Consider the following 22,809-nt stretch of genomic DNA (forward strand, 5'->3'; position numbering starts at 1 on the left):
CTAATTATTATATTTTTTAAATTTGCAATACTTTTTTACCAAACATGTTTTCATATTTTTACTTTAAAAAATCTTGCAACTAATGGACCTTACAAATCACGCCAAGGCTGGCTTTCATATTTTCTTGATACAAATGTTTTTATGTTTTATTGCAACAAATGTTTTCATGTTTTTTACCAAACATTTTTTTCATATTTTTGCTTACGAGTACTATTCAAAACACTTTTACAATAAAACATTTGTTTTTGTTTTGAGTTGAAGCAAAATGCAGAAAAAAAAAAGAAAAAAAAAAAAGGAGGGCATACCAAACAGGCCCTTACTTAATTAGGAGTGTTACATTAATTCAATTAACCCAAACAAGGCAAACAAACTATCACAATTTGATTTTGTTTTCACATTCCATTATTATACATAACAAAATGCTGATGACGTCCAAGGCTGGCTTATTCCTTGTGGATATCATCTCTTCCCCTTTCCATTTAGTACTAGTTAAAAGGTAGCCTGAAAAAGATATAATAAATAAGAAAGTGAAACCAATAAAAACAATTTCACTAAAAGAGAAAAGGTTGGCTTGTTTTCAACAAAAAGAAAAAAAGAATAGGCTAGGACTTGGAACAATATATTATTATAAAAAAGACAAATGGAGAATAAATAACAGAAGGTTAACATAATAAAATGATTCTGCCATTTTAGTCTACATCCGTAGTCCATAAAATTGAACAATATACATATTTTTCATTATATTCTTTCTTGATTTTATTTACAGTGACCATTTATATTTAGAAGTGAAAGTATGCAAAAATACAACATATGTGAGAAAGAATGAGAGTTCGGGCCTTCATATATAGAGGTAATATTGTGGGTGGGATGTGCTTATGCTTAAATTTTCGATAAAAAATGGGGTATATATGCTAGAGTGAAGAATGTAATCAATAAACTGTGATCAGAAAATGTGGCATATAATAAACTAATAACTCGGGGATTACTCAGTGTAGAGCACTCAGCTCCCGGGGTTTGCAAGATTAAATAATAAAAAATAATAATAAATCAACAAATAACTCTTCTTAACCTAACAATTTGAGGACGAAGGAAAAACAATTAAGATGAAAGAAGCAAATAGCAATTTTAAGTAAGTATTATGATCCATGTGTTGTGAAAGAAATTGAAAAAAGAGATGATGAAAAAATAACAAAAAAGTTTTAGCGTAGTTTGACCACTGCAACTTTCATTAAACAACACATAAAACACAAAAGATTACATCACATTTATTATATTTTTTCTTAATTTTGTTTAAAAAACCACTTATATATATTTATTGGCTAAAAAACACAATAACATGATAAATTTTAAACGCATATTGATAGACACTTTTAAAAATCAATCAGACGAATCACTCCTCTATATATCCCATCAAAGCCTCAAAGGTTTGTATAGCAACTATAATATTCTCTAGCTATCATTATGCACAATACAATACTATAGAGTACAGACGATCTAATCCTGAGAAATCAAATTAAAAGTGAGATGGTGTCATCATTGTCATGGAATTTTTTTTTTTTCAGAGTAATTATTATTGGTTTTTTGAATCTATCCATCCACTTAGACAACATGACAATTGCTTTTTCGAAAATTCAAACAAGTCTAATATGTAAGTAATGGGACTAGACAAGGCCTAGCCCCAAAACATCAGCGCAATGTGCAATATATTCAAAAAAGGAGTTCACCGTTGCAAAGGCTAACCCGGTTTTCAAATCCCGTAGACCAAGAACAGAGAGTTGTTTCAGAGTTCAAATTGTAGAGGGTTAGAACTTAAGTCACACAGAACGGATGGATGAGCGAGAGTGAATACGAGAGTGAGTGGCAAATTTAAGTCACACATAATGGAATTGGGATCAAACGTGAGAGCAGAAGAATTATGTAACTAAAGTTAGAATTACTAGCAATTACTTAACAATATTTAACCGAATCTCTTATTTGGGCCTTGATAGGCTTCAATTGTTGGACCTTTGGTCTTTGTTGTTTCTTTGGGTTGAGCCCTTTTGGTCTATTGGGCTCTTGCCCTGCTCAAGCCAACTTGGGCTAACCACAGTCCTTGTAAATACATATATTTATACTTTGCTTAACCTTGCCCGAAAGAGGATAAAAAGAAAAAAAAATACTTTTTATTTTTGTGCTTTTATGTTATGCAATTATGCAAATTACTTACTAAAACTGTGTATAAAGATTGATGTATGCTTGTAGAATGAAACAATTCCACATGATATATATATATATATATATATATATATATATATATATGTATATAGTAAAATCTTAGAGATGGATGGTATGCAGATTATATATGTAACAATCACGTACCCATGAACTTCCATGTAATGCTTACCTTAGAGACTGTAGTTAGGATATCCAAAGTTCTTGAGAAATGATGCATGTATGTCGAAAGGTTAGTGTTGAAGGATTTAAATAGGGTCAAGTGCAGAAAATATTCTTAAAATATGCTTACAATGTATAGCACACTATTCACATACAAAAAATACCTTTATAGTTTCAATTTGGTGAAAATAGGTCCCTCTGACAAATTTAAACTCTAAGTTGATAAGTTGACTAAATTATCCTTACTGGACTATTTTATAAAATATATAAAAATAAATAATTTTGTAAAATAACCGAAAATGACACTGCTGTAGGATGCCCTTCTCGTGCGAAAAAAACACCCTAAAGTTTCAAGCTGGTGCAACTAGGTCACTCTAACAAATTTAAACCCTAAATTGACAAAATTACCCTTACTGAACCAATTTATAAAATATATAAAAATAAATAATTTTATAAAATTACCGAAAATGACACCATTGGAGGACGTCGGCAATGGACAAATTAAAATAACAATATAAAATAAAAAGAAAAATATAAAAGAAAAGTAAAGATAAAAATAGAAAATAAAAAACAAAAAATAAAGTGCAAAATAAAGAAAACAAAATTTTTCCAAACTCCGAAAACCAGTGCACACTAATATTGGGAATTTATTATTACTTTTTTAACAGTGTTGGTATGAAAAATTAAATAAAATAAAGAGAACAGTAAAACTCTTCTTTGAGTTCAAGAATTGCCTTAATTAAATGGACTTTTATAATGAATAATTTATAATAACGTTTTGAGAATAGAAAGGGGAGAGAAATAGATATAGAAAGAAGTAGAGAGAGAGAGATTGAGAGGAAGAGAGATAGAACGAGATATTAAGAGAGATAGAGAGAGAAATTGCAAGGATGCTATTTTGGGAAAGAGCTTGAGAAAGCAAACACAATAATAAAATGATTCTGAGAGTACTGGACCTCTTTTTTAGCATGCCTCTACATTTATTTATAGAATAACGTAAAAACAAACTCCTAACTTCAAGTACTTGAGTTACATAATGACTCTATCACATAACAAATAATATATTTAAATTAAACTAACTTAAGGATAACCACTAATACCTAATTGAAACAAATTAAAAGATAAATAATGTCACTGCAATCCATATCCATTAAATAATTTAAATGCTTCAATCTCCTTTGCCTCTACATGCAGCTCTCTTTGTCAACTTATACCCAAATTAGTTGCCATGTCATTAATACAAAATTTACCAAAAAAGGTGTCAACAATGTCCCCCAATTTTAAATGTCTTATCGACTGTTGGCCGCTCAAGCCGATAAGATATTTAAAATTAAAAGTACATTGGAAGGAAATTTTGAACAAGGGCTTCGCTAGTTACTTGGAATAAGATTGCAAATCAACAAGCTTGAAAGCTTTATTTCTTCTGAATCACCCCTAAGATGATCTTTATTTCATATTAGCCAAATCTGTCGATTTAGGCTTCTTCCTAGATTCTCATAAAGTTTGCCGATATTGCCAGCCCATAAACCCAGGAAGGACTTGCCCCCCATACGTTTTCAAACTCCTCTAGTAAATCATGATCGTGATCAGCAAGAATTAAATTATTGTGAAGCGTCATTCTAGCTGATCTGCCTATTATCTCTACTAGATGAATGACATTGTGCCAGCAAAAAGTTTTTTTAGCTGAATTCCTTTTAGCCGATTTCATCTTAGCCGATTATCTTCCAGCCGATTTTGCCTTAGCTAATTTTTCCTCCAGCTCAATTGGCAGGACTGCATCATGCCCAAAAGTCCATTGATTGGTAAACATGACCTCACCATAATCGGCAGGTTGAAGTAGAGCATACGGATCAACTAACTTTTGTTGGGGGTTTGCAATCACATGCCCCCCGGCAGCCGCTGGTTTTTTAGCTAATTTTTTCTTAGTCGATTTTCTCAACCGAGCTCTAAGTATCCTTTTGAAATTAACATCGGCTAGTCTTTTTCTTCTTTTCTTGAAATTGGGCTGAAGACAGCGAGTTAAAACAATTCTTTCAGCTGATGATTGTTTTTGCCGATTATTAGATGTCACAATTGGCAAGGAATGCTAGTACATAGGCGGCTTTGCTTTCAGCCGATTTGTACCCTTTCATTCATGGCAGTAACTATGGTGACATGCTGATTTACATATGTAAGGCTTTTTATGTTAATCTCGGCAACATCAACTTCCAGTTCATTATCAACTTTAGCCGAGAACACTTTATAATTTTGTAGTAAGTACCCTTGGAGGAATTATTTCTTTCATTCTCCTCTTTGAGTATCTCCTCCAGTATTTGAGTCATTAGTGTTTTCATCATCTGCTTAAATTCTGGCTAACTTTCTTGCTGATTGACTATCGGCTGCCCCCCAAGTACCGAAGATTGTGATACGAGGGTGACATGCTAATTTACCACTTGCCGATAATCAGTTGTTGGCGTCTGTCGATAATCTGATGCTAAAACTTGCCGATAATCAGTGACTGTTGGCTCCTCCCGTATTTGAGCCATCAGTGTTTTCATCATCTGCTTAAATTCAGGCCAACTTTCTTGCTGATTGGCATCGGCTACCCCCCGAGTACTGAGGATTGTGATACGGGGGTGACATGTTGATTTACCACTTGCCGATAATCGGTTGCTAGCGTCTGCCGATAATCGGCTGCTGAAACTTGCCGATAATCTACTGTTGAAACTTGTCGATATTTTGATGTTGAAACATGCCAATAATCAGCGATTGTTGGCTCCTCCTGTATTTGAGCCATTAGTGTTTTCATCCTCTGCTTAAATTCTAGCCAACTTTCTTACTGATTGGCCATCGGCGGCCCCCTGAGTACCGAAGATTATGATACGGGGGTGACATGCTGATTTACCACTTGCTGATAATCGGTTGCTGGTGTCTGCCGATAATCGGCTGCTGAAACTTGCCGATAATCTGATACTGAAACTTGCCGATAATCAACGACTATTGGTGTCTGCCGATAATCGACTGTTGGAACATGCCGATAATCGGCTGCTGGAACATGCCGATAATCGGTGACTAGTTGTTGATAATTATCTAGCCAACCATATGACTGATTAGAATACTAGTACATCGGCTGATTTGACTGATCAGAATATTTGTACGTCAGTTGAGAAGCCGACTGCATATTTTTACTATAAATCACTCACCTAGTGGGGTCCCAACGGGCGTGCCGAGAATGTTGATGCTGAAATCGACTCCTTATATCCGATTCGGAATTGATGTCCCACCAGGTGTGCCAAGAATGTTGATACTAAAATCGGCTCCTAAGATCCGATTCGGAATTGATGTGATACAGGCGTACCAGAACCAATTATATGGTTCGAGGTTAAATAGTCAACTGTAGTCTCTTTGGGATGGTTGACTTTCAGACGATGCGAGGATAAAGAGAATAGTAAAACTCCTCTTTGGTTCAAGAATTGACTTAATTAAAAGGAATTTTATAATGAATAATTTATAATAATGTTTTGAGAATAGAAAGGGAAGAGAAATATATATAGAAAGAAGTAGAGAAAGATTGAGGGGAAGAGAGATAGAACGAGATATTGAGAGAAAGAGAGAGAGAGAAATAAAAAGGATTATTTTGGGAAAGTGCTTGAGAAAGCAAACAAAAAAATAAAATGATTCTGAGGGTGCTGGACCCTGGACCTTTTTTTCAGCATGCCTCTATATTTATTTATAGAATAACGTAAAAACAAACTCCTTACTTCAAGTACTTGACTTACATAATGACTCTATCACATAACAAATAATATATTTAAATTAAACTAACTTAAGGATAACCACTAATACTTAATTGAAACAAATTAAAAGATAAATAGTGTCACTGCAATCCATATCCATTAAATAATTCAAATGCTTCAATCTCCTTTGCCTCTGCATGCAGCTCTGTTATCTTTTTCACGTGTCAACTTATACCCAAATTGACTGCCATGTCTTTTTTGGTTAAAGGGTAAGCTTGTATAAAAGAGAGGAAGAAAATACATGGTGCCCCAAGAGGGGAGAGAACTGGAAAGATACAACCCAGCCAAAGAAACTAAACAAATCTAAGCAAAACAAAACATAGCAGCACACTACTGCCTACAGCAAAATGCATAACCCATCCAAGCACAAGCAAACACTGCCTCAAGCAAATTCTACACAGCTAAAAGATTAACCAAGGATGCACAACAGCTGATGAACAGGCCTGCACAAAAAGACTGTGAAGATCTTGCTCAGTTGTGATTTGTCTAAGGTTGGAACCCCTTTTAAGCTTGATTGCTGCAAGTTGTGCTCTGGTGCAAAACTTGATTTGAGAAATGATATGCTGGTGTGAGGTGGAGACATTTCTGAAAGCTCTAGTGTTTCTCTCCTGCCATAAAAAATAGATTGTTGCAGAAAGCAAGAGTTTGTGAGTCAAGAAGTCTGAAGAGGTCCAATGAGTTGAGCACCAATGGATTAAATCCATCCAACAATTAGGGATTAACTGAAATCCTGCTACTTCCTGAATGAAGCTCCAAATCCGTGAGCTGAAAGAACACCTGAAGAATAGGTGATCCAAAGATTCAATCTCTGATAGGCACAAGTAGCATCTATTAACATAGTGCTTATGGAGCATTGGTTTAGAATCCAAGGTGTAAAGTCTCCCTTTAACTGCTAACCAAGCAATGCAGCCATGCTTTGGAATATGATTCTTGAACCAGATAAGTTTGTGCCACACAAAGGTTGGAAATGGTGGAGTAAAACAAGCAATGGTATTTGAGAAGGAGTACGTACCAGTTGGACTAGGGAGCCAAACAATGCTATCTAGTTCATCAAAGGGGGGAGGTAATGAGTATAGCTGAGAAAGAAAATTCAAGGATTGAAAGAACTGTGAGTGACTAAGTGATAAGGGAATCATCCAATGATTAGTGAAAATTAGGCTATCAACTGAGGCCATGAGGTCCAGTTGAAGAATTTCCATGTCATTGAGCCTTAGTTGTTCCACGATTGGTCCATTGGGAAGCCAGTAGTCAATCCACAGCCTTGTATCCTTACCACACCCCACCTATATTTGATAAGCCCTCTAGCCATTTCCCTTAGACTCAATAAGCCTCTCCAAAATCCAGAATTGAGTGAAGAAGACTTTACAGTCCAGAAACTTTTGTCCTTGATTAAGTATGAGAAAGTCCATGCCACCCAAAGGCTCTCTTTCCTTTGACACAGTTTCCAAATATGCTTCAGATTAGCAATCCTATTTGAAGTCTCAATATCATTAAACCCCAGGCCACCCAAGATCTTTGGCCTGCACACTGCTGTCCAAGCCACTTTTGCTCCTCTTTTCTTAAGTTCGACCCCAGACCAATAAAAGCTTCTCAGAAGCTTGTTGATCTCATCAAAAATCTTCTTAGGTAACACAAAGGCCTGAGACCAATAGGACTGAATAGAGCACATCACTGATTTAATTAACACAGCCCTCCCAGCGTAAGATAAAAATCTTGAAGTGCAATTCCCAATTCTTCTTGTAAATTTCTCAACTAATGAAGTGCAATCCCTTGCTCTGATTGCTCTTGAAGACAATGGCAAGCCAAGATAGGTAGCTGGAAGAGTTCCAGCTTCAAATTACAGCAGTGACAATATGAATGATTTAGTCTGGCTATCTATTCTAGAGAAAAATGCTTTGCTTTTAGGAAGGTTAAGTTGTAGACCAGAGAATGTGCAGAATAAATTGATAGCATCCAGTAATGTGTGGACAGAGGAGAGATTGGCATGAGAGAACAGTAGAATATCATCAGTAAAGGTGAGATGGGTTAAGGTAAGTTTCTTACACCTCCAGTGGTACTTGAAATTAGGGTTGTTCCCAATTTTACAACTGATTGTGAGGGATAACACCTCCATTGCAAGAACAAAAATCAAAGGGGAGATAGGGTCCCCTTGTCTAATACCCCTTTTGCCTTTGAAGAAACCAAAAAGTTCTCCATTGAGTGAGATTGAGTAGGATGGCGTGGTTATGCATTGAGACACCCAATGGACAAAAGTTGATGGAAAGCCAAAAACAATCATTGCATCCAAGATAAATTGCCAATGAACTGTGTTAAAAGTTTTCATTAAATCAATTTTCAGTGCGAAATTAGGTGGATGACCTGACTTGGTATAACCATTCAACAGCTCATGTGCCATGATTATATTCTCAGAGATGTGTCTACCTTTGACAAATGCATTTTGATTGGGGCTTATAAGTGAAAGGAGAATAGAAGAAAGCTTAATAGAAAGTATTTTAGAGATGGCTTTGTAAATAAGATTACAACATGATATTGGTCTAAAATCAGTAACTGTTGATGGATTAGGTTTCTTAGGCACCAAAGCAATATAGGAACAGTTAATCTCAGTAAGCATTCTGCCAGTAATAAAGAAATTCCTAATTGCAGCAATGACATCAGAACCAATAATGTACCAGGAATGAGAGAAGAAAGAGGAATTAAACCCATCAGGCCCAGGGCTCTTTAAATGGATGGAATGAGAGAATGGTACTTTGGATTTCAGAGTCAGTGGGAATTGAAATAAGAGAGGGTAAACACTGGTTTAGGACAGCCTTAGTAATGTAAGAGCTAAATGAAGATGTACCTGAATAATGCTGATACTCATAACCAAGAATAGACTTGAAGTGGCTGAGAATTTCCTGCTTCATTTCATCCCCATTCAGTTATCCACCACTGGAGTTGGTAATGGACTGGACCTTCCTTCTATTTGCCTTTGAGCTGAAACTTCTCATGAAAAAAGCAGTATTCTGATCACCCTCCTTGAGCCAATGAATTTGCGCTTTTTGCTTGAAGAACATTTCTTCTGCCAGTGAGAGCTCAGAGAGCTTAGTGGACAGCTCCTTCTCATTTAATCTCATAGAGTCATCTGCTGGATTAAGGTCTAAATTCCTTTGACAAAGGGAAAGCTCATCCCTACATACAACTACCCTTGCTGAGATGCTACTAAAAGAGGATTTATTAAGCTGTTTGAGGGGTTTTTTGAGGGCTCTCAGCTTTTGGACAAGAATAAACATTCTTGAACCATGGACCTCTCTCTGCCATTCTTGTGAAACAATGTGAAGGAAGATAGGATCCAGTGCCCAAAAATTAAAGAACCTAAAAGGGATATTCTTTTTGGGTTGAAGAACACCAAACCTGACCACCATTGGGGAGTGATCAGATAAACCATGAGGCAGAAATTCACACTCAGCCTGTGGGAAAAGAGACATCCAAGAGTAGTTGACAAGATCCCTATCCAACTTCCTTGAGATATTAGCACAGCCAAAACTTCCATTGGACCAAGTGTGAAACACCCTTTCTCTCCAAGCAGTCCTTGAATTCTTGCATACCTTGAGTCCATCTAAGAGCCCCACCAAAAGAATCATTGATGTGGAGAAGTACATTGAAATCCCCCATCAGAATCCAAGGTTCATTTGAGGTGCAATGTGAGTTAAGGGCCCTCCAAAGGGATCTCCTATCAACTATTATGTTAGCAACATACACAAAAGAAGCCAGAACTCTTTTTTTGAAGTCAATCAACTCAATGGAGCAATTAATAACTTGGTTATGATCTTCCGCGGACAGCAAGGAAATTTTGAGGATCCCAAAGAATCCAAACTCTTCCCAAAACAGAAGTGAGGTAATTGCATTTTATCTGCCACTGGGGAGCAATGAACTGGTGAATAGAAGGCATGTTACTACAACTGACTTTAGTTTCAAGAATGGCCACCAAACTGAGCTCAGAATTTCTAATAAGACATCTAATCTCTATTTGTTTGAGGGTAGAGTTTAGCCCTTTGATATTCCAGGCTGCCCAATTCATTTAGAGGAGGAGGATAAGCTACACAGACCCCTAAATCCCCTTAAGGAAACACTGTTAACAGTTGGTTTAACTACTCTTGGTCTCTTGGCAATCTTAGAGTGCTTGGCATGAGATGGTTTCCTTGGTTTCAGCAATTTGTCCATAGTGTGAATGAATTCTGTGTCCTTGTGATTCTGAGAGGAATCCTCATCTGAGGAGCATGCCAAATCCCCTGGATCAATAATGTTGTCATCATTTGAGAGGGCAGCAAAATACTCGAATACATTCGATTTTCGGACTATTATCATTATTCTTTTAAGTATATATTCTATATCCACCTAAAAACTTGCATGCTTCTGGAATGCTTGCCTTAGTTAGAACTGTGTTTAGAATATGTAACACTTCCACATGAATATATATATATTTATATATAGACAGATAAGCTTACCCAAGTTTCAGGGATGTATCAGAGCAATCGTCTACCAGTGGAAGAACCTTTTTGCAGCTGGAAACATTGGCGACAGACTCCGAAAACTGGCCTTCTTCAAGGTTCATAGAATCTGATTGACCAGCAAGGAGTCTCTTTCCTTTAGAAACCATCACTATCTGTGATAAAAAATAAAAATAAATTAAAAATTATAAGTTAAATATAAAAAACAAATCATATATGTGTGTGTTATATAATTAAAGGCAATGAAAAGTGCTATAACCTGCTTTTCCAATTGGTCTTTCTCTTCCATCAATTGAGCACCCTACATGTATGTATTTAAGAGGAAGTTCAGAGGAGAAGGGAAGTTAATTATTTGGGTTATTTATTTACCCAAAAAAAAAAAGAAAAAAAAAAAAAGAAGAAATTATTTGGTTTATTCTAACAATATTATTTTTGGTTTAGGACACTGCTTAAAAACCTATGAATCAAAACCATGATTGCACAAAAAGTAACTTAAAAAGTAAAATGAATTATAGTTCAATGGTTACCTTCCTAAAAAGAAAAAGAAAAAAGAAATTCGAGTTCAATGATTCAGTGTGATCTGTTACCAAACCTTTCTTTGAAGGGCAGCGATCTCATTTATCATTCGTGCACTCTGAAACGAATGAAAAGCTGTAATTGTAAACATCTTGACATGTGTGTATATATATATCATAATTAATAGGGAAGAAAAGGGAGACAAGATCGACTTTGGTCTCAAACACTCGGCTTAATCCTGCTTCAAACATTTTCTCTAATTGTTGCAGTTCCTCCAGATTGAATCCTTGAAGATCCTCACCCATCATCTGCCTATTTCAAGAATGTTGATTCAATAAAATATAAGGAGATTTATTTGAAACTATATATTCTATATATATACACACACACGCACGTGCATACCTCAATTGATGGTTCATATCTGCATCTTCCTTGCTCAATTTCATGTGATTCTCATGCTCCTGCTAAAACAAAGAGCATAATTGTAATTAAACATCTTAATTTTAAGGATAAAATTAAGGGGTTTGGACTTCCCAGAAAAACAATGAAATTATTTTGGACCAATTCTTTTTAGGGTAAAGTGCAAAAATTTCCTTAAACCATTGCCCTTTTACAAAAAAAACTGCAAATTGCCCCAATGATCTATTAAATTTGTTGCAAATAAAGACAAAAAAATCGCAAATGACTATTTTACCCTTTGTCACTTCTTATTAAATCATTTTTATAATCTTTTCTCTTATCCAAATATTAATTATACTATTTACCTTAATTTTATTATTAGTATCAATTTATCATAAAAATGGGGAAAAAATTGTAACTACTATTTTTTAAAATATTTTTATTAATATTAAAATTTAATTATTTATTAAACTTATTATACTCAACTTTTTTATCGCAGAAAAATACTTTATTTTTCATACAATATATTGATGTAAAATTAATAAATTACTTAAATAAAAAATACTATCTTTTTCATGCAATTTATTAATGAAAAATTAAGAAATTAATTAAACTGTTTTAAAATTTTATACTTAAGATTTTTATTTAAACAATTAATTTTAAAAATTAAAGGTAAATTATGCAAATTGAATGGGGAATATGTCATCAAATTAGTATGAATTTTTTCATAATTTATTTCGATTAAAATGAAAAATAGATTAAGTGTAATTCAATAAGAAATGGCATTGAGGTCATTTATTGAAATATAGTCTAGGCATTGGGGCATTTTGTAACAAAATGTGATAGTTTAGAGGGTATTACGCACAAAATATACTTTAAGGAGGTAATTATTTGCAAATTCGAACATAGTTCAGGAAGATTTTTTGCACTATACACTTCTTTTTATTATTAGACTAATCTAATTCCTCAACTTTTTGTGACTCATTTGTAGGGACTAAAACTAATAATTTTAAACTATAGAAAGTCTTTGCATAATAAGATACATACTCATCTTAAATAATGAATATATAAAATATAATCTTTAAAAATATTAAAAGTGTACATTGTGAGAAAATAAACGATTCGCAAATGTTCAAGAGCACTGTAAACTCTTTACAAATTAATTTTACCTGCAGTTGAACTGAAGATAGGTCCATTTCTCTGAGGTTATTTGAATGCATATGATGTCTCTGAAGTATATCTCTCATCCTTCACAATAACAATTACACGTCATAATTTATCATAGCCAATGTTTCATTTATTAACTTTATAAGAAGGCATATGCAACTGCTAAATTTTTGTAAAAGAGAGTCTGCGAATGGAACTAAAGTAATCATGTCAAATATGTAGGGCACAACCGAAGCAAAAGAAGAAATAAAACAATCACACAACAAACACAAAATATACGTGATTCACCCAAAATTAGGGTTATGTCTACGGATGAGAAGAGATTCATTATATATGTAGAGATATTTCAACAGTAGAAAATTTCTAACACCGGACCATGCACACAAACTTTTGATCAAGTTCTCTGTGTGTTCCACGAGACTCCCTCTCTCCATCAATGTTCACTCTACCCAATATGTAACTACATCTCTGTCCATTAACTCCAACTCTCATGAGGCTACATCTCTCTTAACCCATACCTCTCAACAGTAACCTATAGAGTTCTAAAAACCCAATTTCTTATTGGACAATAATTATAATTCTTAGAGGCCAAAACTTGCCATATAAGAAATTAACATATAAAATATACTTTAAAATAGAAACTTGATTACAATAGAATTTGAGTCATAATCCCTAACAATCTCCACTTTGGCTCAAATTTCATCACATCAGTCATCGCTTCCCATGGTAATTAAATTGGACAATTCATCTGGCTTCAATTTTGCACTAACTTTTATTGTCCCGTTGTATACTTCTCAATCTGTCAAACCTCCCAAGCTCCACCTTGACTACCCGAGCTTCATGTCATGTAATCTATCACGATTTTTTTTTTTAATCATCTTGATTAAACAAACCGATTGATTGACTCCACCTACAACTGAATCCCGTTGCAAAAATTTTCACTAATAGGAAACTACTAAAAGAAGATAACCCTTCATGTACCTCTTTTGTGCTTAAGTGTCAAAACTCTTCATCTCTTCACGATTATAGGCCCATATCAAGTTATAATTTAATTTTGAAATGCATTTCCAAGTTAATTGCCAACAAAATCAAGCCAATTCTCCCCATCTCATAGATTCTACTCAAACGATGTTTATTTTTAACAGAAAAATCAGTGACTCTATCATACTCCCTCAATAACTTCTTCATTGATACCACAAGGCCTCATTACTCTCCTAGGTGTACTATGAAAGTTGACCTCAAGAAGGCCTCCGACTTAGTAGGTTAGGAGTTTTTGTTTGATGCTTTCTCAACTTAGCTTCTTTTTTTTTTTTAATCATCGTGATTAAACAAGCCGATTGATTGACTCCACCTACAACTGAAACCCGTTGCAGAAATTTTCACTAATAGGAAACTACTAAAAGAAGATAACCCTTCATATACCTCTTTTGTGCTTAAGTGTCAAAACTCTTCCTCTCCTCACGATTATAGGCCCATATCAAGTTATAATTTAATTTTGAAATGCATTTCTAAGTTAATTGCCAACAAAATCAAGCCAATTCTCCCCATCTCATAGATTCTACTCAAACGATGTTTATTTTTAACAGAAAAATCAGTGACTCTATCATACTCAATAACTTCTTCATTGATACCACAAGGCCTCATTACTCTGCTAGGTGTACTATGAAAGTTGACCTCAAGAAGGCCTCCGACTTAGTAGGTTAGGAGTTTTTGTTTGATGTTTTCTCAACTTTGGCTTTCCCTAAATTCTCATTCAATGGAACAAAACTTGTCTCACATCCACTTTATTTATCGTATCCATTAATGGAGAGAGTTCCATAGATACTTCAAAGGAGTCAAAGGGCTTAGGCAAGGGGATCCTTTATATCAACATTTCATCAATTATCTATATTATCTGGCCTAGCTATTAACCTATCCAAAAGTTCAGTTTTTATCTCAGGAGTTGACCCCACCACTGAACGTGCAATCGTTTCTTTGGTTGGGCATCTAGGAGTTCCTCTGATCTCTGCTATGCTAAAATCAACTGATTGCAAGCTCTTAGCATAGAAGATCACTGCCATGATTAGTGACGTGGGGACGTGCAAAGGAGCGAAGAAGAAAAATATAGAACAATCAATTAAGACATAACCAATAGAATATGTTGGATAAAAAAGAGCTATGCTCTATCATATCAATTATCAAAGAAAAATATAGAACAATTAATTAAGACATAAGCAATAGAATGACTTGGATAAACAAAGAGCTATGCTCTATCATATCAATTATCAAATTTTCAAGTGTAAAGTTCTCTTCCCTCTTCCAGCACCTATAGATATATGTTTTCATCTTTTATTCATTAATGAAGATATAACTCCCAACTTTAAACCCAAGTCAAAAGGTTGGCACAATTTTAAATAACACAACTTACAAAACACAAAATACTAAGAAATATATATATGGGCAGTTAGAAACTCAAGTCTTCAATTGCTATCCAATTCTAAGGACAACTTTTGATCTTCTAATAAGCCATCTAAGCACCCACATGGTGTTGACATGGTTACCATGTTGACACTGCATCAATTAGTGATTAAAAGATCACTTTTATACCCGGAAGACTCCAATTAGTTAAGTATTTTCTAGTTAGATTCCAATTGTCCTAGGTGGTGTATTCATACTCCCTAAGGTAATTATGATAAGCTTAACAAGTTGCTAAAAAGATTATGTGGTAAAAAACTGAAATGAAATCTACTGGTGCCAAGATGAAATGGAAATCTATGTGCAAACCAAAGTCTGATGGTGGATTGGGATTACAAAATCTAAGAACCCTAAACAAGACCTTCATATTAAAGCACATATGGAAACTTCTCAAGCAAGATTCACAAAGTATATGGGTTTAGCAGGTTAAAACATACCTAATAAAGAGGGGAAATCTGTGGAGTATCAAGATCCATCATAGATGTTTTGGTCGTGGAGGGAACTTCTCTAAATCAGATAACTAGCTCAACCCTTGATCAAAATATTTAAAATACAAAATGGTACTGAAATATCATTTTGGGAGGATCCTAGCTAGACTCTAGTCTATTATATATCCTCCGTATTCTCTGATCAAACATTGAAGACTTGGGATTTTCCAAAGGTATCAAGCTACGTGTTTTCTTACTCAATTGAGCATGGAATTTCTCTCATTCGTTGACTTCAACTATCTCAAAGCTCAATACAATCAATCATCTTACATTATATTAAGAATATTAACTCCCTCCAACTAGTTTTGATACATGAGAATTAAATTCACATTCATTCAAGCACAACGGAAGTATATCATCTAATAACCATCGAACATGCATATAAGGGAACCAATAATTCATGAATCAAACACACAACACATCATATTTATGTAGTTCACCCAAAACTAAGTCCATGTTTACCGAGAAAATAACTTCCACTATCATGAATCAAGAATATAATATACAAACATAAAGACTTCCCACCCTCCACTCTCTCACTCATCATCTTTTGGGGCTACATCTCTTCTCGAGAATTACATCACTCTCTCCTATCCTTACAACACTCACCAAACCCTTGTTTCTTCTTAACCTACTCCACTCAACTCCACCTCTATTTAAAAAGTTTTCAACACATTCCTTTACCTTGTCTAACAAGAAATTACTAAATCAATAACAACTTTAAAATAGAAGCCTAATAAGGCACAATTTTCTTAATTACAAAGAAACAACTTGCTCTACAAAGCTGAAGCTTTAGGAAAGTAATTTCTCAAATAAGGAAACAAATTAATCACACACATATCAGGCATATGTGATCGGTCCTAAAAAGTGCAACCATCTCACTTTTTCAAAACATTATTTTTCCACAACCGAGAAAGTGCAACCCATCCAAAAAAAACATGCAACCCGTCGCACTTTTCCAGAATAGTAACCTTTAGGAATTTGAGACACATCCCAACAATCTCCACCTTGGCTTAAATTCCATCATCACTTTCCTCCGTAGCTCCACCTCAACTGAAAATTCCTTTACCTCAAACCAACCAAACATCTCTGTTCTTCTCTCATCTTCTTCCTTCCTTCCTTTTTCTTCTCCATTCCCATTCATCCCATCCCAAACCTTCATCATTGATGTTCAATTACTCATTCATGGTAACCCACCAATTTCAATCAGGCTAATCGACACCAATAAAGACTTTTGAATGTCGAACCATGTACTTTCACTCAATCTACTCAAGTATGGTGTTAGATACTCAAGCCACGATCTACGAGATCCTTTACCCGCTTTCGGTGCTCACCCAAACGGTGTCTAATAGTAATCCACCACTACCATACATCTCTACGCCCCACACATTCTATACATACCTGTTATTTCTAGGCTAAAAGCAAACCCCTTCTTCAATCCATCCACACCATCTTCCCACTCACCCCATCTTGGGACCTAGCACTCACTTTTTGGCTTCTTGTCCTAAAACTTGTTCCTCATGGGCTTATGCATTTCTATCTTCACGCCATCACCATCTTTGACTCTAATTGAATCCCCAAGACATCTCACAGTCATCCTTTAGCTTTGGCAAACTTCCTACGTATGATGAATCTTCGGTTTTGGCAACCTCTTTAGGACCATTATTCGGCTCTAATAAAAGGCTAAATCTTCTAAGACGAACCATCAGCTCTTATACCAATTGTTAGGAATATTAACTCCCTCTAATTAGTTTTGATATTTGTTGTTTGGAATTAAAACCCCTTCATTAAAGCACAATAGAAACATATCATCACACAACCATTGAACATACATAGATGGAGACCAATCATTCATCAATCAAGCACACAACACATAATATTTCGTGGTTCATCCAAAACTAGGGCTACACCCACGGAGAGAAGAACTTCCACTATTATGAGTCAAGAAGAGAATATATAGCCATAGAGACTGTCCACCCTCCACTCTCCCACTCATCATCTTCTGGGGCTACATATCTCCTTTAGGAAACATACACTTTATAATTTCCTCATATCAATAACCAAACCCTTGTTTCTTCTCTACACTCTACTTACTTAACCTAACTCCACCTCTATTTATAGAATCTTGAATACATTCCTTCTTGAATAAGGATTCACATACCTTCTTGAATAAGGAGAGGAGTTTTTAGACAAGGTAAGTGAATCCTTCCTCATTTTTAAATTTAGCCTTCCTCTTTTGGCCTTTTCGCATTTTTACAAACAAAACATTGACTTTACATTAGTTCTTCCTCTTGCGCCTCGCTAATCAATTGGCTCTCTTTCCATTATAACTTACTTCAAATCAAATTTTAATTCTTCAAACTTACTCTTTTGGTATATGTTTACCACAATTAGGCCAAGAGGAACTATAGGTTGTTCCAAAATGGCACCTCAATCATCTCAAAATCAAGTTTTGGTGAAGATCATATCGGTTATAAGAACAAGGCTTTTGAGCTTTACCCTAAAAGATTGGCTCCCAAATCGTCGAGCTCTCCATGATTGGGTTATTCTTAATGATTGTCTTTGCCTTCATCCTCGACCTCCGGATGTAATAGGGTGAGAGTCATCCATCGTTTTTTGCCAATGTGGTATCCGGATGCTGAACATTGGAGTAATGCTTCAACGGTCACTAAGGCCATTTTTTTAATTGGTATAATGGTTGAATCTTATTGGCCAAATGGGCTTAGTCTTTACAATAATGTAATTAACACAGTCTGTTTCTATTGGGACACCTATGTTGCAACCTAACCCATCTTGTACATTTTCCTATATATTTATATACATATACAGATATACCCTTGCTTGAATTTTTGGGAAAAAAAACACTAAGAAATGAGGAAGGCCAATATTAATGAATAATTTGAACACTTGCAAGGTTTTGAAGTTCCAATGGTGGCTGAAAAAAAAAAAACCCTAGAAATGATCATGATACTGTGGGATTCCAAATCAACATTGCAAAGAGGGAAAACATTTAGGATGTGAAGGTAAGTAAGATGTTTGTTATCTCTAGTGGCTGGGTAATTTGAGAAGAATGGCTAGCTAAAGGATAAAATTATGCCTTGGGATGGAAGGATGAAACCAAACTAAGTGTTTCCAACGAATTCATAAGGGATAGAGGAAAAGGTAGATAGAGTATGCGACAGAGAAAATAATCTTGAAAAAAGATGAAGATCACCAAGGCAATATGCCATTCCTTAAAAGCTTTAGAGGGACTGTGATGAGATGTGCACTAAAGTCTAAAACCAACTTGGTTAGATGAAAGGGAATGTGCCCAAAATTATTGTGGATAAGGCAACTAATTAACCATAGCATACTTACCAATGAAAGAGTTGGATGTGTTGATTCTGAGTCTAAGAGGGTCAGGAGGACGCTAATCGTCAAACCAAAGGTGAGTGGATTTAACCAAGGGCTTAAGGCTTAAAACTTTTCTCTATGGCACCAAGATCTATCGAGAGGAATTTTGATGTCCTAAAAGTTCATGTCTCAAGGAAAGTTTTATTAGTCCACATAAACCATAAGCTACCTGAATAATTTGAGAAAAGACATCAAATGTGTCTAAGTATGAGAGCTTGATTACAACAGGTTGAAAGATGAGGAAATCCAAGGCCACCTTCAAACTTAGACTTACAAATTGAGCTCCATGCAACTTTAGGCTTGGAAAGAGCAACAGATGGGCTAGACCAAAGAAAAGAGCTAAGGATTGCGTTTAGGGATTATTACGAATACATGGTGTTATGGACCCATATACACCATTTGATACAGTCAAAGTCATAATGTTTTGAAAAAATAAAGTTGACCAAAATGCTGACATGGATATGAAAAAAATATTATTCATTTATCCAAACTACCCTTACTATTTCCAAGTACTATTTTGTCTTGGGCATAGAGGTACCATTTTTTATGCACGCATATGCCATCTTTTTTGCGGACCATGTCGTTAGGTACTACTTTTTGTTTTACACAAAAAATGGTACCTACATGCAAAAAAGAGTGGGACTTATATATGTGCACAAAAGTGATTGCTCTATAGCCAAAGACAAAAGTAGTACCTGAAAATAGTAAGGGTAATTTACACAATGAACAATATTTTTCCATGTTCACATTAGCATTTTGATCAACTTTATTTTCTCGAAACATCATAACTTTGACTTCATCAAATAATAAATATATTTCCATAATAAGTTCGTGTATCCGTAATGATCCCTTTTGTTTATATGTTTGATAACTTAATTGGGAGAATAAAAACTAGGGGTGTGCAAAAAAACCGTCAACTCAAAAAACCAAATCGGACTGAACTGAATCGGGCGGTCTGGGCCGGTTCCATAGCGGTTTGGTCCGGTCACGATTTCAAAATAATGGAACCATGAATTTTTGGTTCAGTTCCGGATTAGGATCCTGCAGGACCGAACCGGCCCAAATCGAATAGTTATAATATATATATAAATATATGTAACATATATATATATATATATATATATATATATATATATATATATATATATGTTACTCTTAACTTTGCAAGGGATTTCAGGAAGCAACATTCATCATTATCTAATATTTTTTAATTTGTATTTGATTCTCTCAATATTTTGATTTTTGGGTGTGTGCCAACATTCCTCTACTATCTCATTTTTTTCTTTGCTTACGCCGCCTTATTCTTCTTAGTTCTCATTGCCACGGAATCTAGTTGTTGATCAATCTCTCTCAAGCAACCAGAAGTTCGGTCATCACCGGCGATCTTTTATCGTTACCATCGATGATATCCTCTTTCTCACACTCTCTCTCACTTTCAATTCATAGAGCTCTAAGTCTCACGGTGTGTTTGCGCCTCAAGCACAACCAACAATGACAACGAATCAAGTTTCTTAGTTTTCAGCCATGAATTTGTCATCCTTTTCAATTTCAGCAAGATTCAACCTTATTTTAATTTATAAGATTTAGCTTTTGGGTCTATTTCACCCACTTTTCCCTCTCATTCTCTCTCTTTATTTTAATCTTCGATTCGGGAATGTGAATGTTTTTATTGATATTTTTATTGTATATATAATTCAAAAGAAAAAATAGAGAAATAACCGTGGAACCGAACTGAACTAAACCGTTTTTTTATGGTTTGGGCTGGTTTGGTTCCATGGCTCAAATGATCTAGTTCAGTTTCAAATTTTCTAAATCTTAGGAACGAATTTGGTTCCAAAAATTCTCAAAACCAGATCAAACCGGACCGTGTGCAGCCCTAATAGTAACACAACACCAGTATACATGGATATGATGAGATGGACATTGGACGCTACTTGCATATGACGAAGATCAAGAAGCCCATATGAATGGGGAGTTACAAAATAAGAAGACAAACTTCTAGAGACCAAAAATGAACTTGCATGGGCACATCAACAGAGCGATCGATTTAAGTAGATATGGGAAATGATGTATAGGGATTGGAAGAGAAAAAGAAAACTCTGCATCTACAAACCCACATATCTTGAAGATTTGATATTAAAACATAAAGAAAAGAAAAAGAAGAGACAATTATGCATCTACAAATGGATACATTATAAATATTTGAGATATAAATAATTTTCCACTAGGGTTCAGCTATCTCATAATATTCACATTGACCTAGTAAGATGCAAATATCATGTCTATAATAAATGATGATATATCAAGTGGTTGTAAGTTTTTTTTTTTTTTTAAGTGGATGTAAGTTGAAGTGTAACAAATTAATCACTAAAATTTTTTAAACTTAATATTTGAAAAAAAAAAAAAAACCACCAACCCAAAAGGGCAAAGATCTGAAGGCCAACAAATTAAGACAGTACGGCTAAGTTGGCTAACAACTTTGGGAGATTAAACTGTATGGCTAACAACTTTCTGCAAAAGCCATGGCACATCAGTATATATATTTATTTATATATATAATATGTATATCATGATCAAATATGAGATATATATATATATATATAATATGTATGACAATATCATGTATATATATATATATATACCTTGAGCTGGAATACTCGAGGAGCTTTCCGGTTGCAGAGAAGATAACGAGACCAACTTGGGCATCACAAAGAACAGCCAGCTCCTTAGCTTTCTTGACAACCCCTCCACGTCTCTTACAGAAGGTCACCTGCCTCGCCGCCATGTTCTCGATCTTCTTGATCTTTATCTTCTCTCTCCCCATTCCTAACCTACAGTACTCCAAAAAAGAGAGAGAGATTAATGTGAGAGAGAAAAAAAAAAAAAAATCACATATATTTCCATTTTTCATGGTGAAAATTATAATACCCACATAAAATGTGGGTTTGTGACTTTAACAGAGTAGAAACCCTAGATAAAGAGACCCAGTTCAGATCTTGCTGAGAATTGGTGGGTTTTTATTTTTTAGTGTTCGTCTTGTCGGAGCGAAAAAATAATGTTGGGGCTAGGCACTTACCGTTTTATCAAAGGTTCTCCCAAAACCCACTGCTAATTGGGGAGAAAGATGTGAATTCTAGAGAGAGAAAACTAGAGAGAGAGAGAGAGAGAGAGTGGGTGGAATGACACCTCAAGGAAAAGGAGTTTTCATTTACCGACAAAAAAAAAAAGAAAAAGGAGCTTTCTTTATATAGCAAAACATACCCCTATTTGCAATTCGTGACAATGGCCTAGAGAGGTTAAGACTATCCATTTAAGGAAAGTGTGCGTGATTATTTGGAAAATTATTAAAATAATACGTACTGCTTCAAATAAAATAAAATAAAATTGTTAAAAGTTAAAACAGCAACTAAAAATGCAGTTGATGTATGTTTTATATTTTTTTGTTTGGACAATAATGGTACGGGCTTCATACCATACTTCACTGTTGATTACGTAGAAGTTCTCTTATGGGGGACAATTTAAATATCAAAGATCTGATGCAGAAGTTTTTGGGGTAAATTATACTCACATCCTCTAAGATTATGAATTAAAATTTTGATTTTAACTTTCACTCACACCCCAATTTATTTTTTGTCTGTAAATTGACACTTTTACTCTCAATTTTTTAATACAAAATATATATAATTTTAAATGACAAAAAGACCCCTCTGTGTATGTATATATATACAGTATATTGTTTGTACACGTAATCCCGAG

The 22,809-nt window shown here is 34.8% G+C and overlaps 1 protein-coding gene across 1 annotated transcript; it reads right to left on the minus strand.

Moving 5' to 3' along the window:
* Nucleotides 1-218: 218 nt before the first annotated feature.
* On the minus strand, nucleotides 219-22,308 carry LOC132273315 (MADS-box protein SVP-like). The gene is made up of 9 exons (XM_059774297.1): nucleotides 22,130-22,308; nucleotides 21,696-21,884; nucleotides 12,721-12,799; nucleotides 11,555-11,613; nucleotides 11,365-11,464; nucleotides 11,229-11,270; nucleotides 10,896-10,937; nucleotides 10,634-10,791; nucleotides 219-501 (listed from the first exon to the last, which is right to left on the minus strand). The coding sequence occupies exons 2-9, from the start codon at nucleotides 21,875-21,877 to the stop codon at nucleotides 486-488; spliced, it is 678 nt and encodes a 225-aa protein (XP_059630280.1). The 5' UTR covers nucleotides 21,878-21,884; nucleotides 22,130-22,308; the 3' UTR covers nucleotides 219-485.
* Between the last annotated feature and the right edge of the window lie 501 nt (nucleotides 22,309-22,809).

This window comes from Cornus florida, unplaced genomic scaffold (genome assembly GCF_030987335.1).
Source record: "Cornus florida cultivar Cherokee Brave unplaced genomic scaffold, ASM3098733v1 CherokeeBrave_3.0.0_Hap2_Chr09, whole genome shotgun sequence".
Classification (NCBI taxonomy): Eukaryota; Viridiplantae; Streptophyta; class Magnoliopsida; order Cornales; family Cornaceae; genus Cornus; species Cornus florida.

Coding starts and splice junctions, on each gene's coding strand:
- LOC132273315 (XM_059774297.1), bottom strand. CDS start 21,877: ATGGGGAGAGAGAAGATAAAGATCAAGAAGATCGAGAACATGGCGGCG. Junction 11,614..12,720: donor TATCTTCAGTTCAACTGCAG/GTAAAATTAATT, acceptor TTGTTTTAGCAG/GAGCATGAGAATCACATGAA. Junction 11,271..11,364: donor GCCGAGTGTTTGAGACCAAA/GTCGATCTTGTC, acceptor CATTCGTTTCAG/AGTGCACGAATGATAAATGA.